Consider the following 16,750-nt stretch of genomic DNA (forward strand, 5'->3'; position numbering starts at 1 on the left):
CGCTATCCTAGCTGGCGGAAGCCGAAAAACTGTTCCATGACGTTCTACTCCGGAAGGCCGCTCGCTCAATGCCGAAATCGCTGCTTGACCGTAGATCAACAGAGCAAATGTGCCAGCGAGGCAACCTACACTTTTCGCCTCATTGAGAAGGAGAATCGGGTGCTTATACTGGCTGCGTCATTCCATCCTAGACTGTCTCGACAACCACCTATCCATTTTTGGCGCGAAAACGTGGAGATAAGTATAAATTGATCCACCGGCAAAATTGCAGCGGCGTCCATTGTGTAGCGAGCAACCTCCACTGCTCGGGCTGCTCCATTGAGCGCTACGTCATGAAGCATTTATTCGGCAGCCACCAGGATTGCGCTCCCAAGGAATACGACACTGTTTGTAAGTACCGGGTACGTTTGGTGACCACTGTGTCTTTCGTTTGTCGTCCCTGGGAAATGTGAGGTCACGCGACTTAAAATTTTTCTTCAGCTGTTTTAACCACCGTAAAATAGGGTCACCAGCAAACTGGCCCTGGCTAGAAGTCTTAACTGCACCGGCTAAATTTGTTTACCACAACTGTGGCTTCATACGCCCATCGGGCTGACTAATTCCCCGCTCTCTGGACATACACAGAACACAAGCTCATGTATAAAATCACTTTCTCGTATATTTAACATCATCACCGATGAATGATGGGACTAAAGCAAATTTTATTGCAAGCGGCGATTCTCCAAATATCTTTGTGGCTGATAAAGAGTCCAGGTATAACGCCGAATGCTGAAGTAGGTCCACATTGTAGGGACAGGCGCGAGGCCTTTAAAAGCTCATCAGACAAGGGGTGCCAGGGAGGCATTCCGGTCTGTGCAGCAGGGCAGCCGGAACACGTTGCTGTAGAAACGGAACCACTTGTTGGCGACTGCACGACAAAGGAACGGCAACTTTACAAAACGGTGAACACGCTCCGAGGAAAGAGTCGCGTTTGCACTCTCGTTCAATTCGTGGAAAGCTGACGATATACGCTGATAACTTAAAAAATGGCGGACGTGGCATACTGTAATTACGCTTCTTGCTTCGTTTTTTTTTCAGGTTTGTTATCGGAAGATGCCGCAATCTAGTTGGCTGCAGAGCGATATTGAGATGCTGGACACATCGTCACGCCCTACGTTCATTAAGTTGTTGACGGCTGTAGACGCTACGCAACCCCGTAAATGGTACATAAACAAAGAAGATGAATACAACGAAACCATCAAAAATATCCATGGTTAAGACTCGAGACTATGAAGTTGTCGCTGACAATGTTACTGTCACTTTTTAGTGCGTTCTTAGACACAGGCGACCATACTCTAATCGTACTTTGTACTCCAATCAATTAAAATTAAAGGGGCACTCAATTGGTTTTTGGGGAAGATACTTTTTGGTGCGATGGCGTTAAGAAACTGTCAGTGAATGAGTATGTTCAGTTTTAGAAGGCAGAACCGCCTATTAATCACGCAGGAATAAAATATGTGCGGACTCTTTTCTGTTCCTGCGCCGACCAATGAAATTATCGTATGTTTGAAAATTTTGGCGGCCTTTGTAAACTTTCGCTAAAGAAACAATTTTCAGTTCATTTGGATGTGTTGTGCATGAGAGTTTTACCAGACGTAAAATAGTTCTAGTTTAAAATACGCGATACTGCAATTATCGTTTCACAAACAAGGGACTACGTTTTCTCCTTGCGTTCCTCCGCGGGGGGTAAATTTCCCGTTCCTCGGGATGCGCGGAAGTGCACGTATCATGAACTGCAAACATGGCGTCGGTGGTGATCGTCGACGTGGACGGCGTCGTGAAAGCTTATCGTTCCGCGTAAAAGCGCTATCCTTGACTGTGAATTTTCGTCGTGTGTCGCTATGATAAGCCAGCACGTACTAGAATGGAAGATCCACCTACTCGTGCGGCGATGTCGTGGTGGCACTCTCAAGACAGCAGAAACGCCCGTACCGTCGTGTTTGTTTACTTTGACTACAGTGGTGCTTTCTAAGCATTTGTTTCCTCGAACATCGCCCATTTCTTCTTTAGCGCGTTTCATACGTGTGCTCAAGTTCAAAGTATTACTGGCGCGTACCGTATATTACTGGCGCGTACCGTATAAAGGATGCGAATTTTCACGCGTTTTCATCACCGGAGAAAAGTGATTAGTGTTAGCAATCCTGAACGCTCGCAACGTCTATAAGACTTTATCTGATCACGAAATCATATTTCTACGTTGCTACATCGCTGCTGCTAAGATTACATCGTCTTTTATAATCGTAGAAAAGGCGTGTGGCGATATTTGTATTATCGGCAAAGTCGTGTATTAGAGTTGTGATCGTCCAAGACGGCGTTTTTCTGATTCTTTTTCTTTTCTTTTTTTCATCCACTGTACCCTGCAAGCCTATCATGAGAAAAATAATAATAAAGCTTCAGGCTATAGAAAACTGTCTGTCTATATTCTGTTACGGCATTGAGTGGCAGTGCGTCCCCTTTTTAGAGGTGTCGCTGAAACAGCTGACGGCGGCGTAGAAGCGGTCGCCGTGCTGACGACCCGCTGCGCTTGTTGCAGTGGTTGCAGGTGTGTGTACGCGCGGTGCAGAGCGGTCGTTCCGGTCTCCCCGGTTGCAACGGACGCAGTCGTAGGTAACGCGCTCGTTGCACATGTCTGAACCAGCCTGCCGTCCTCCCGAGGCGAAAGTCAACGTGGCGACATCGTTGGACATCACGTACCAGAGGTTATGCTGCGATGCCCAACGTTGGTTTGGTTACGACTTGCCCCAACCGCAAATCGAAGAAACCCGAAAAGGTCTGCGTTTCGTCGTCCTCGGAACCCGAACCCGACTCTAAAGCACTGCTATCGGCCACATCGCTCGCCGGAGTGACGTCATAGGAAATCATCCCCAGGTCGGCTGTCTGCCGAAGAATTTCAATTTCTAACGGCGTCAGGTCCTCGAGCGTAGAGAACTCCGCCATGATCGAAGCTCGAATCACAAAAACGTTCGGCCGGTGCGGCGGTGCCGCTACCTCGCAATCACTGCGCGACGGAACGTCGTCCAACGCCGTTGGCCCCAGATCGTTTTGATATGCGAGCGGTGACCAATGAGAGTGGTTTCGTTTTCGGATGGGTCCGAGGTTTGGCGGCCTTCAATTACATTTTTATTAAAGAAATAATCACTGTATGACTATATTTTTTGGTTTTTAGGGATACTTAGGGCGGTCTAGATTCAGTTGTCATTATCAAAACACGAACTCAAAAACCACTTGAGTGCCCCTTTAAGTTATTTATAGTTATATTCTAGCTTTGTTTGTGTATGTGACGGTGCAGTTCTCAATCGCTTGTTATGGTTGTTTATAAACTCGTCTCAAACATAAGCGAACCCAGTGGTGGCCAAAGGAACTCCCCCACTTCCTCAATAATACGGCGTAGAGAGATGCACTGTTATAGCATGAATTTAAAAACAGAAATCGAAACCTGAAGGGATCTACCTAGCAAACGCTTTGCGCACCTACAATCTCGGAAGCCACGACGAGGTCCTCCAATCGCGTCACTAACAATCCACGCATTAGAGTAATTACACTTCAGCCATCTTAGTGCTTAAAATCAATGTTATCAGTTATCTGAAGATTTTGTTTTCTCTGAAATATAAAGGAAATACTTTGCCGCCCTCCATAACTGTTAATACAGTCTGCGAGAGTGCGAAGCAAACAACGTCGAAGTTTCCTGACAGCGTAACTGATGCCGAATAAGTGGTGTGAACTTTAAAAAAGGTTCAATGAGAACCCCTTTTTTTAAGACTCATCGAGCAACATTGACGCTCGCCCTTGCTTGGGAAGGAAGCGCCTGATTGGCTCTGAGTTCTCGCCGAACGCAAACGCGGCGCTCGTGTCCATTTAATGCTCGGAATACTTGATCGATTAATGGGCCGCAGGCGATGGCGCGTACTAATGAAAAGGGTCTCCGGTACCCACGTTCCACTAAGCACAACAATGGCGGCGCCCACAAAACAAAATGTCGGGGAATCGAGTGCCGATACTCTAACTGTGGCTTTTGTAGAGACTCTATTCGCGTGTTTGGAGCCGTGAATGGAGCAAGAAAGCCTTTCCCAAGCTAGATTCAATGAACTTTGTTTCCGAGTAACTGTCTCGCAAAACGTCTTTGCGTCTACTTTCACACACAACACTCGGAGAGCCAATCAGCGTAACTTACGGAGGCACCTCAGTCGAATGACGATGCCGAAACACATGTTTAGACTTAAAAACGCATTCTGAGTTGTGGCACTAAGCAATGCAAGCGTGACATTTTGCATTGCTTAATGTCACAACTCAGACTGCGTTTTTTTTTGGTCTGGAAGCGCCACCACCGCGGCGTGGCGTAACAGAGTTGAGTTTCTGTATGAGTGACTTCTACAAACTCACTCCACTTGGATCCGTAAAGGACGGGGCAGCCGGCGTGCTGCGTGAGCTTGTCTCCTTCCCCACTCGACTTAAGGTTCCACCAGAACGCAGCATCGCCCTGCACAACGAAGTTTTCTGTTAGGACCAATGCTATACAGCGGCCGGAAATGGTTCAGCATGCACAGCCGACAATATGACATTTTTTTAAACGAGCAAGGACTTTATATATAGCGTGGAAACAAAGATATGTACGACCTCTTTTTTTTTCTTTTCTCGAAGTGCATTATTTTACTTCATTGCGTCTTATTCCTATAGTCACTGATGGAGTAAGAATGACGGGAGTCAATTGAACGTTCAGCCTCCAACACGTGCTTCATGTCTTCCACCGTGCTTTGGCTGGGCGTGCGTTCTCGAAGATTGTCGAAAGTGTGGAAGCTCGCGCTGGCGGCGTGAGCTTCGGTGTATTTTGGTGCTCTTGTCGGCCGAAACCGCAATCTTATTGTTTGCCGAGTGATGATAAGATATACGCCGTGTCTCGCTTTTTTTATGCCGGGGTCACACTGCTCATACGTTACACAAGAGGCACGAATGACAAAAATAATCCGCGGAGAAGGGGAACAAGGGTGACGAAGGACAAACACAAATAAGACCTTGTCCAGGGCTTATTTTCGTCATTCTTGTCCAGCTCGCTTCCACCTTTGCATGAATTGCATTATCATAATAAAAACACGTGTCACCGCAGTGTCCGTGGTTCGAATACCGTGTGCCAAGTTTCTCCTCGGGATCATTGCCATGCGGCATTCGAAGCAATGATGTCGCGGTGGCTCGAGTTCGAATCTGTATGTAGTCTGTCCTTTGTATGATGTTTAATCAGTGTGAAAACCCGATTTTACCCCTAGATGGCGACACCGGTCTGTGGCAGGGCTCGTGGTACCGATGTTCCGGTTCCGGCTAGAACCCTGTGCACGTTGCACGTTCACCGCGTGCTCTCGTCTACACCACACGGTGCCAGCGCTGCCCAGTTGCTCGGCAGCTAAGTAAAACAAGCTAGCCCAGCCAGCTGATTCATCGGGGGATGCCAAGCTGTGTGGCTTTTATTCTCTGTTATGGGTTTCTGATCCGTGGTGCAGTAATTTCTATATGCATTTGTGCAAGACGCTGCGAAGTGAGAAGACGATCTTGCGGCTTGACTTGTTAATGTTTCGTGAATTAAAAAAAAATAAACAATTGCTCCGTATAAATTTTCAGCAGGCCCTTTCTTTCAAGACACAGGTTGACAAGGACGTCCGCTGGACAAGTAGCGACGTTTGGGGATTGCCTTATCTGATCAATACGACAACAATTGAAAGGCGACTGGATGTTACAAAATAATGATTCAATAAGCGAAGAGATAGTGCTCAAACTAGCGGGGGATGGTTGAGCATATTTGAAGACAAAACCCCGAAACTGGAGAAGAAACGAAAAACTTTGTTGTGTCGTCCTTTTTTTTCCTCTCAAGATTTTGATTTAAAATACTGTTTCGGAGGAAGGCGCTGCATATTGGATATATGAAAGTGCCTAGATAAAAGCTTCACCTACAGACAACTGTACTGCTTGAGGTGCCGACTAAGTTAGGTATAGTTTGAATACATTGTTCCCATATCTCGGTTAACTATACTTGGTACATCGCTGCGCCTTTGGGCGTGCGTAACATATTGCTATCTAAGTGCAAAAACTATCTGGATTTGTTTTTTATCTCAGTTCGAACAGTCTGGGGTCGATATTTAAAATTTTTAGAAAAATACATAATTTATGGTCTATTCTTAAAATAATAAAAGACGCAAACGGCAAGCTTGGTGTAGTTTATTGTTTCCATGTCATTTACCATTGAAGCGGCCGATGCCAGAACTGAAATTTCATTCACCTGTCGGGGATCGCAAATATGACCGCTCGCTATTTTCTCACTTCCCAAGCAAATACACTAGGACTCTTCTCCAACACATTCAAAATAAATTTCATTATGAAAAATAAAAAAATAAAAAAATCTTGTATTTTGAAATAATCGAACAAAATGTTTAACCCGTTGGTGCTATACGGTCAAGTTTTGCAAGTTCTTACGTGAGGCCTATTTTTGGCACGTTTTGTGGGGTTGACACAGGGTGGGCAGCATTGCGTAGCTTATTTATACGCAATTTATGTTTTAGAGAACTCGCTGGTGACCCTTCTGACGTGATTCACACTTTTCATTTTTGTTTTTCTCGCAAGATTAACTGTGATTTGCTTCAAGAACGAGGAGGCAGCGCGAGAAGATATTTGAGGCAAGAATCCTCGGCGTCAGGGACAGAATCAGCGACGCTTTTCTTGAACGTCTCAACCTCGATTTTAGCCACATTTCTAGAAATGCACAAGTTCGCGTCGTCTGCTACAGCATAATTCCTTTCTTGAAATTTAGGACATTTTGCCCGCTTTAATAAAATTAAAATCAAGAAAAGTGATTTTAATTAGAACATGATATACTAAAATTAAGAACTTGTTGTTAAAATAGCCGTCCACTTTTCTGAAACTGGTTCCTTACCTACAGATTCGAGCTTCATAATAATCCCATGATTTAAGTATTTTTTTATCAAACCTTAATATGAATAAAACCAAACCAGCCCTACAAAAGCAAGCCTAGTTCCACTAATCTACACTTTAAAAAAAATTAGATCAGGTGATAGAATGATATTTGAAGACGCAAGAACGCGCGGAGGGAGCTTTTTGAAAATTTATCATATTAAAGTGGTGCTTACAAAAAAAAAAGAAAGAAACTGCAGACGTTACACTTCTAATATATCAATACATTTTTTTAAATGTTCATTTTCTATGTTTACCAGGGGCATGTTCTTAAAAGCCGTTGGTGTGTCATGATGAGAAAATTAATTACGACACTTCAAAATCGTAGAGAAAGCGCACTTTCTGAATAAATATCTAAACGAATACTAGTCTACCAATTAAGTCAAAAACGTAAATACAGCAACACACGAGTCCTTTATCTTTTCGAAAAATGAAAACGGAAATGAGATGCATTACAAGTCTCAAAACTTGGAATGCGTAAATCTTAAAAAAAAAAAAATTGCATTTTTTTTGTGCTCAAAGTTTTGGGAATTGCATGGTCCATTTTACACTAAGAAACTAATGATGAATTGACCATTTATTTTCAGAAAGAACAAATTACGACACAACATTTACATCGCAAACAGGAGCGTTAGCAAAGCTGCCGCCGGTAGTAGGGTTTGGGTTGTGGGACCTCCACCTTAAAAAAATATTGAAGCGAAAAAAAATAGAGGGCTCTATACTTTGTGTAATGTCTGGTACTAGAAGTTTTTATGGCAGTATTTACGCCGTTAGATCCAATGTTCGGGGTGAGGGGCAGCCCCGTTCTAGGCCACGCCCGGTGCTTACAAAATCTAAACACCTTTTCTTCGCTCTCATTGGTAGGAAAGATGAGGTCTAAAATGTTGGTTGTAAAATTGTATCTCCGTGCCGTAAGTGTATTGTAACCGACAATATTTTTATGTTTGAGAAACCAATAATTTAGATAGTCATTAATGTTTTCAAAAATATCTCTAGATTGTCTTACGCTTCGGTTTCAAACAATAACAAACATGGTAGCCGGCGTCCGCGGAGTGATCAACGAGAGCAGCTCCTCAAGCTCCATTATTATTCTTTTTTTTTTAGTGCGAGTCGTTTTGGGTTTTTCCCTAGGTGTTTAGACCAAGATCTCTTCATTGGATCTAGCTTGCAGCAAACAACTGCTGCAGGTAAACGCTTTCGGAAGCGCTGCCTGGGTTCGTACCATGCGGTAGAGGGACTGGTCTAAGCCTAGCGTTCTACTTAAACTCTGTTGTTGATCTAGCTTGATTTGTTCCTTAGCGCGCGTTCATGCTGATTAAAGATATTAGTTCCCGTAAAGACGGCCCAACCTTAACGGGGTCCGAGCGATTTGGCTGCAGGCAATCGTGCGCTCAGCTCGCATCTAGTTTGTGAAGGTTCGTTCCTGTTATTTCCTTTCGAAAGGAAAGTAGCTCTCAAATTTTGCAGTGCACCTGGCCTGCCAATGCGAATATTTTTAGATTCACGTTTTAGCTGTGCGTCATGACGCTCCCCCTCCTTGCTCGCGGATGCCACGTGAAAAAATAAATAGACCCGAAAAGCTGGAAGGAGTAGATATTCACTTCACGGATACACTTTTAGTCCTCTTGGTCGCCTTTAACGCACATCGACAGGCGCTGGCAGATGCTTGTTTTGAACAGTGGCTCGTGCATGATGGAGCGCTAGAACTCCGCTTTTATTGTCACGTTTTGCAAGCGTTGCATAAGATTTTAGACTGGAGTGGAATAGCAGACGACCGAAGGCGAAAACAGACGACGTCGCGCAGCTTTTATGTCCGCGTCTGGGCTTTGCAGACGACAATGAACAGTGGTGTGGAATAGCAGACGATGCCGGAGGTTGCCGAGCGTCTGCTCGCACGACCAGCAGGTGGGGTCACACTTTCAGACTCAACGCACGGAACGTCCGAAAAATAGAGACAATAGGCTTCCGAGCTTGTTCTGCCGAACAGCCAAGCCAATCCAGTAGTAATGGCTGGGGCCACTGATCTGCGGGCATGGCTTAAAACGGGCGATGACCTCCACCCAAAAAATCTAACAGCGTAAATATTGCAAAATTTTTTCTTTCGTTATAAAATATGAAAATATAAAACGTGTCCCAGTTATTCCTTTTAAAACTAATGCTTTCTCTTTTTTTTCACTTCAGTGCCACTTTCAAACTGAGCCGCCACGGCGGCCATAAAACAAATTACGATGTAAGTAGGTGTTTGAACTGCGATTATCACGCTTGGTTGCTTTCTAAAAATATTTATTAAAAGCGATTATACAGAATAGGAAATTGTCTTCTTTTTGATATAAAGATAGATGAGTATATTTGAAGGTAAGCTCGCGGGGAGCATGTAAAATATTTCGCTCATGCCGTACATGGTGGGCTAGTGCAAATTGGCTGAGTTGAATGGCGGACCGAATTAGTTACGTTTTTAACAGGTGGAGATAAAACATGCTTGCTTTGCATATCGTAGCCCTTTCCTCATTTTCGTCTTATATTGAGAGCCATATATTTCTTGCAAAGATAAGTTTCTTGTGAGTAAATTTCAGATAAATTTCAAAGACAACTGCTTTGTTTTTACGTCTGGAACTTGTAACAGTTATTATTAGGGATATCCTCAAAATGCTTGCCAAATGTGATTAAAATCGATGCTCAACGTTTGTTGTGAGCCTTGCGTGAAAATGAATAAAAATGCCAAAAGTAGGCAAACAATGTTACGTTGTAGAAATTCACCGCCGTTGAGTTTCAATACAAGGTATCTGAACTTCTGGCAGCCAAACTTAGATGTATGCTCGTTTGCATACCGTGGCCCTTTGGTCAAATTTTGCGTTTAATGTACGTAAACAAAAGAAATTACCGCGATAAATATTTTCTTAAACACAAAAAAGCAATTTTAATATATTCCCTATTGAAAAATCCACCAGCCCGAGTCTGCTGTGTTTCTGACGTTTACACCAGTGCGGAAATTCAGACACGTGTCTTGGAATGTTTTGGTGTCATGGCGTGTTCTGGTGTTTTGGCGTGTTCTGGTGTTTTGGCGTGTTCTGTTGTCTTGTGTTCCGGTATCTTGGCGTGTTCCGGTGTATTGGTGTGACCCTGTCAAGTGTGTTCTGATGTGACTTGGCCGATCTAGTGTCTTCTGGGATGACATGGCCATGCATGCACGGTATAATTTAGATGCAGAAAAGACTGCTCAAGACAAAAGCTAGCAAATTGTGCGAAAAAGAACACAATTTTTTTGATAATTGAAGCGGCCAAGGCTAAAATTGATGTCTTTTCCACCTGTTGGAGATGGCATGTTTGGCCACTCGCTCTTTTTGCACTTATATACAAGCGCCATAAAATAGATTTTATAATGCTTAATAAATTAAAAAAAGTATTTTAGGATAATTTGGGAAACAAACTCAAACTTTCTTTTTTCAATGGCGTTTCGCGAACTTTGGCAAGTCCTTACATGTGACCTAAATAAGGTATAGTTTAAGAACCTTGATATCACCAAAAAGCTAAAACCTCGCCGTTTTAGTGCATATAAATACAAAGATATATGTACAAAGTGCACAGGGGTTCCGCCAAAACATGTGCAGGCTATTTTTCACCCTAAAACTAAACTACGAAATCCCGAGCGCTCAATTCCCGCCCAAATGAAGCGATAGCGGTTCGAACTATGATGCCAAAGTTTCAGCACTAACTGTTACTTTATTCAATAGTTCTACGGAATTTTCTGAAGTTATTAATGGGAAAATTGGCGGCCGACACCGATATCGAATACACGGAGCAGTGTTGCGCCAGATACGAAAAACGGGCGAAAATAAACCCCATTTTCCATTAAAATAAAAAAAAACAATCATTAATTTTTGAAGATGGTATATGGTTATTTATGAAACTTTGGTATGCGGCTCGGACCGACAGGGCTACATTTAGGCGAAGAATAAATGTTTAGTGACGCGTAGTTCATTTTTGCTGTGAAAATTACTCAATATTTTGGAGAACAAGAAGTGTATTTCAATGAGCAAATATATTAAAACAAACTTTTAAACATATTTTCTAACATATATTTTGTGATTTACCTCGTCTTTTATTAGTAACAACGTATTAATGTGTTCTTTTAAAAACTATGAATACAGAATATAGTATTTTGTGTGTATTACTGTAAATAAAACTTGAAACTGATCAGTAGTGCGTTTTGACAGCGCCCTCGCATAGGTGATATTCTGAACAATATTGGGGCATTGATATTGATAATTAGTTCAAATTAATACTAACACGTAAGGTTTGAAGTACCGGAAATAGTACTCAATAAGAAGAGTTATTTTACTCCTCAACAAACCTTGCCGTTTTCTCGCGCACATTTACTCGATTCAAGTTTATTTCCAGTTAAGTACACAAAATGCTGAATATTTTATTTATTTTTAATGTTAGATGCACGATAATTACCTTGTTATTGTTAAAAAATGAACCAAATGCATATAACAAATTTTATTTAGTACATAAAACATCGAAATTATACACAAAAAACACATTTAAGCGTTTAGGCGATATTGTGACGGGTGGTGACCAAAAACAATAAATAGACAGGAAGAAATAAACGTTTAATGTGGCGAACTTGTACCAAAAATAAAAGGGTACAAAATATAAAAACAGAGCGTCGCGGGCGTCGAAGTCGGCGTAGCAGCAGAGTCGAATGTTGGGGCAAAAAACGACTGCAAATCAGCACGCGGAGTCCCTTATGTACGCGTGTTGGGTTCTGGAACAATCGACCTAGATTGTTCGGCGACTGGAACATTCGGAACTCTATCATACGAGAATGTTCTCAAACACACGAGAACGCAATGTTGAAAGAACAAATAAAAGAGCATTCCACTGACTGGAATCGAACCCAGACTTTCCGCGCGACAGTCAAGCACTGTAACCACTCGGCCACGCACGCGGTCGCTCGCCGACGAGCGTGTCAATATAAAGGTAATTAAACTGTATTAAATCGGCCGGACTTAAGAACTTGCAAAACTTTGCCGAAAATCATAGGCAGGAGATTATCAGACAGTTTGTTTTATTGCTGAAAAGTAAATATTTTTGTCGCATTTTGAGTAATAAAGTCTATTTTTAAATTGTCACAGAAGAGCCCTACTGCAACTGCTTGAGAAGTGGAAAAAAAAGCGAGCTGTGAAGCATCCATTATAAAGAAAAGTGGAACAAACGTCACAACTGGCTTCGGCCGCTTCACTGGTAAATAACTTGTAAACAGAAGAAAAAATCCGCCAAGCTTGCCGTTTGCGTTCTGTCATTGCAAGAATTGAGCCAAAATTTATATATTTTTGTAAAAATCAAAATATCGGCCCCAGAACAAAGCCTGATTGGATGAAAACACCTAAGTACATTTTACGCTTTGATTAATTGCCTATTGATTGATTGATTGATTGATTGATTGATTAATTGTTTGGTTGGATTTATTTATTTGTTTAAATAACTTCAGAGCCCTGGAGTCAGGGTATTACAGAAGGAAGTAGGTTTCCAGAATTCGTGCAGGCCCCGTTCCAGTCCACTGATGTCTCCGGAGAAAACTGATTTAAAGAATGCTTTATGTCGGGTAAAAACTACGGCAACTTTGCAGGTGTATCAACATAATCGGATATGTAATGAGGTGTCCAATATAAATTAGCTATGTGGGTGGCCATCGTAATAAAACCTGTGAAAAAGACAGAGTTTAGCACTACGGCTGCATGACCATAAATGAGTCAAAGATAAGTTTTGTTTAGGTTCAGTGACGGAAGCAAATCTGGAGCACTGAAACATTATAAAGCGAGCTGCACAATTCTGAAGGGATTTTATATGAGATTCAAGTTATTTAAAATGAGGGTCCCACACTCATTATGCATATTCTAATACGTACAAACGTGACGTATGCGAGGCGTTTGACAAATGAGGACGCGGGACTAAGATCACGACATAGAAAACCAAGAGTGCGTTTTAATCGGGATTGATGACGTTAGTATAGGTTTCCAGAAAAGGTCGAGTTTGAAGTGAAAGAAAATATATTTGCGAATCGAGACGGAATATAAGCTGAGGTTACCAATACAATAGAAAGCATGACAATGTTGGTGAATTAAAAAAAATGAGAAGGATTTAGATTTGAAAATATTTAAGATCATTTGCCAGTTTAAACACCATGCTTAAATTCCGCCAAGATATGTCTGAGGATTAAATAGGTCACTTGTGTTATCTATGGGTCTGTAGATCACGCAGTCATTGGCAAACAGGCGGACCTTGGAGAGTAGCGAAAGGGAGCGATATATTAATGTAAGCAAGAAAACGCAGGGGTCAAAGAACAGATTCCTGTGGTATGCCAGTGTTTACAGGTGCGCTTCGGGAACGGCAGTGTTCTAAGTGAACATCCTGGGTTCGATAGGAGGGGGCATTTTCAATCCATGTTAAAGCATAATATCCATTCGAAAGGGCGGACAGTTTTTTTTAATAGAAGTTTATGAGATACAAGATCGAAAGTTTTGGAAAAATCGAGAACGATGGCATAAACCTGAGGAGGGGTTTCTAGGGAATTATGAATGTCATGGCTAAACGTTGAAGGCTGTTTTTCGCAGGAAGGATGCTTTCTGAAGCCATGTTGAATAGGAAAAAAAATTATATTGTTCTAGAAATTGAGTAACTTGGAAATGAATGACATGTTTCATGAATTTACAACAAACAAAACTGAATTATATGAGTCGGTAATTTAGATGGGAGTGCGCATCGCCCCCTTTGTGAACCGGAACGACCTCATCTTCCTTGCAGTCGTCAAGAATAGCACAATAATCTAAGGTCTGTTGGAACAAAAAGGTTAGAAAAACAGTTGTCACTGGTTTAGTACTCTTTAGTAGTTTACTGTTTATGTCGTCAGCTTCTGGTGATGATGGTATCTTAAATGTAATGATCAACTTGCTAATGCCGTCTTCCGCAAAAGGAATTTGATGCATTTGTGAAAATGACATGGTTACAGCATCTGGCAATGATGTGGCGACGCTACTGTTAAACACAGCCGAGGATGCATCACAAAAATGTTCAACAGCGTCATCATGAGGGAGATCGATTCCGTTGTCATTTATCAAAGAAACCGGTTTGCCATAATGGTGATTTATTATTTTCCGAAATTCCTGAGGGTACACTTTTAAGAGTAGCAACAAACGCGCTCTGGTAAAATTGTGTTTTAGCTTTCGCGACAGTTGACTTGCGCAGTGCAAAGGTCTCCGAGATACAGGACCGAGCCGGATCGGTGTTTAGACGTCGGGCACGTCGATACAATATTTTTTTTTTCCGGTTACAAAGCGTTCTACGCACTCGGGTGTACCAGGGTGCTGACTCGTTCTCCCGGAACTGTATTAGTAGTATACTTGTTTGCAAGCAGCCGCGGCAAGCCTTTCGATAAAACGTCGCATGCTGACGAAACGATCTGTCAATGGTATGACGCTCGACGAACTCCTTGCCGCCATTCAATGTACTCGACGTGTTTGCTTTAGCTTTCTTAAGGCGAAACCCGACCCCATGGCCTCCCAGAGTTTTCGAGCGCTCTGCTCCGGCCATTCCAAACGCTCGACTGCCCAACAGAAAAAGCGAGCAAAATCTCCGTATGCGGCGCTTATAACCAAACAAGACACTAAGATAGAATCGCCTCAGAGCACGCTGTCAGGTGTGACCCCGTGGCAAAAAGTTGGAATTTTTATATTTCTTATCATCAGAATAGAGGCAGGTAAGTCGACCTCTGTTGAGTCGGAATTATTATTCGCTGTTCTATTGTTTGCGCTGTTTCGCTAGACGATACCTCAGAATGCAAGATTTAGTGCGAATATATATTTGTCTTCTCAGGACAGTGTCTGGGCCGGCGGGACAGGCATAGAACTATTAATGTCGTCATGCATTAGAGCAGCTTTCGGAACTTCACTGACGTGAACAGGGATTTGTTCCCCACCTTTTGCGCTTTGAAAACATGAACCTTCAAATCTCGATCAACTTTTTTCTTGCCAAAGGTCTTTGTTTTGCGGCGAGAAGCGGGAAGCACAACTCGCTCTGCTCCTGTACTCCATCTCACAAATGTCTGCGGTGAAGACAAAGGCACAGGCGCGTGGTCCTTGCTCAGCCGAATGCTTCTATTTGAACGAGAACTCGTCCGCAGGAAGCATTTTTGAAACGCCACGCGCTCTTGCCCTTGCCTTTCTCTGCACTACAGATGTTTGTGAGATGTAGTGTAAGTTCCGTTGACTCAAAATAATGGTGATGATGATTATTCTCGGCTATTTATTTGTAACATTTGGTTGGTGACCAGCGCAGCCAAAGGCCCCGAAGTGACAATCCCTACCTGCGAATGCAACGGCCTGAGGAGCGCAGCCAGCGCGCGAAACATCTCGGAGGCTATGCTCAACTTTGGTTAATGTGATACGTAACCAACAGATGGCAATGGGATGACCATCCAGATCTTTACATTTATGAAACAAATTGTGCATAGTGGCACTCCTATACAGTGCGGCATTTCTCTATGTCCTAAAATGGACACCCCTGGTCTTTAATTTGTTTCTCTCTCCACAAGCTTTCTGTGGAACGCGCCTCCGCTGCACCAGTTCAAGAGCAAAGGGAGCAGCAGTCTACGCCACGAGCTCATGTGGTCAGAACAAAACGCACAAATTCGTCCTGAGCTATTGGCGAGTCACAGTTTCGACAAAACAACTGACGCGATTTCTTTAAAGCTAGCGGTGACTTTAGAGCATTTTGTGTTTTGGTTGCAAGACACGGTGAAACAAAGATGTCAGTTTAACCTTTCTGGGTGTTAGTCTTACTCCGACCTTTGGGAAGACTGTGGCTCCGCCCTCCTCGACGTCAGTCATCTGTAAAAAATAAATTGCAGAATCGTGGTAAGCTGGGCGAATTGGAGTGACAACATAGTGAAGAGAACGGCGCTTTTCTCTGTCCTTGTCCTTGTCCTTTTTTCTCTGTGCGCAGTTCTGTTCACTATGTAACCAATACGCGCAGATGTTCGCACTCCGTTGGATAGGTTAAAATAATGGTGTGAGATATTGTGAGATCAGCCGTGATTTAGTAAGTGCCGCTGCTGATCTGCTTTTGCCACTGAATTTAAATCCCCGGTTTCACGGGCGAAGGCATTCAGAGTGAAAACCTTTAAGATTCATACCTACCTTTCTGGTCTTTTGTATCCGAACGGTATTTTCGACCTGTATTTGCGTGATGTCAATTCAAATTCCTCGAATAAAGGAGGATCTCTAATCGTCGCACCCCTGTCGGCTAACCTGAGAACTAAAAACCCTATGGAGACAACAACTCGAATTATTTGTCATGTAGCGACTTGCCCCTTACCTGAGGCCCACACTTCTCCTGGCTTCCCCCGTTTTCCTTTACCCCAAAATAAACCATAAATTATTTGTTCGTGTTTCTCATGGAGCGCTCGGCTTATGTTGCTGAACACTGAATCAGACTTCTTCTAAGGCATGTGTATAATCAGTAATTAAAGCACCAATTGAGTACCAATACCAGCAAAACTTTGACACAGCACTCATGTGTAGATTCTAAAAAAAAAATTCGGGTCGTAAAAAAACTTGTAGGCCTGGATCACACTGCTTATACTTCATACAAACGTCACTCTGCACGCAGATTCATACGGGAGTAACCGCGAGATCCGTGCTTCGAATGCCGCTTGGCAATGATCGAGCCCTATGAGAAAACGTGGCACGCGGCATTCGAT

At 42.9% G+C, this 16,750-nt stretch overlaps 1 protein-coding gene across 1 annotated transcript in view; it reads right to left on the bottom strand.

Moving 5' to 3' along the window:
- Positions 1-718: 718 nt before the first annotated feature.
- LOC8036786 (prolyl 4-hydroxylase subunit alpha-1-like) overlaps positions 719-16,750 on the bottom strand; it is a 58,976-nt gene continuing 42,944 nt past the window's right edge. The window contains exons 12-14 of the mRNA XM_040217740.1: positions 15,810-15,878; positions 4,420-4,516; positions 719-907 (exon numbers count right to left, since the gene is read on the bottom strand). Coding sequence (XP_040073674.1) covers positions 819-907; positions 4,420-4,516; positions 15,810-15,878 — 255 coding nt within the window. The 3' untranslated portion in view covers positions 719-818. The remainder of the gene's footprint in view (positions 908-4,419; positions 4,517-15,809; positions 15,879-16,750) is intronic.

Source organism: Ixodes scapularis, unplaced genomic scaffold (genome assembly GCF_016920785.2).
Source record: "Ixodes scapularis isolate PalLabHiFi unplaced genomic scaffold, ASM1692078v2 PGA_scaffold8__174_contigs__length_109621045, whole genome shotgun sequence".
Lineage (NCBI taxonomy): Eukaryota > Metazoa > Arthropoda > Arachnida > Ixodida > Ixodidae > Ixodes > Ixodes scapularis.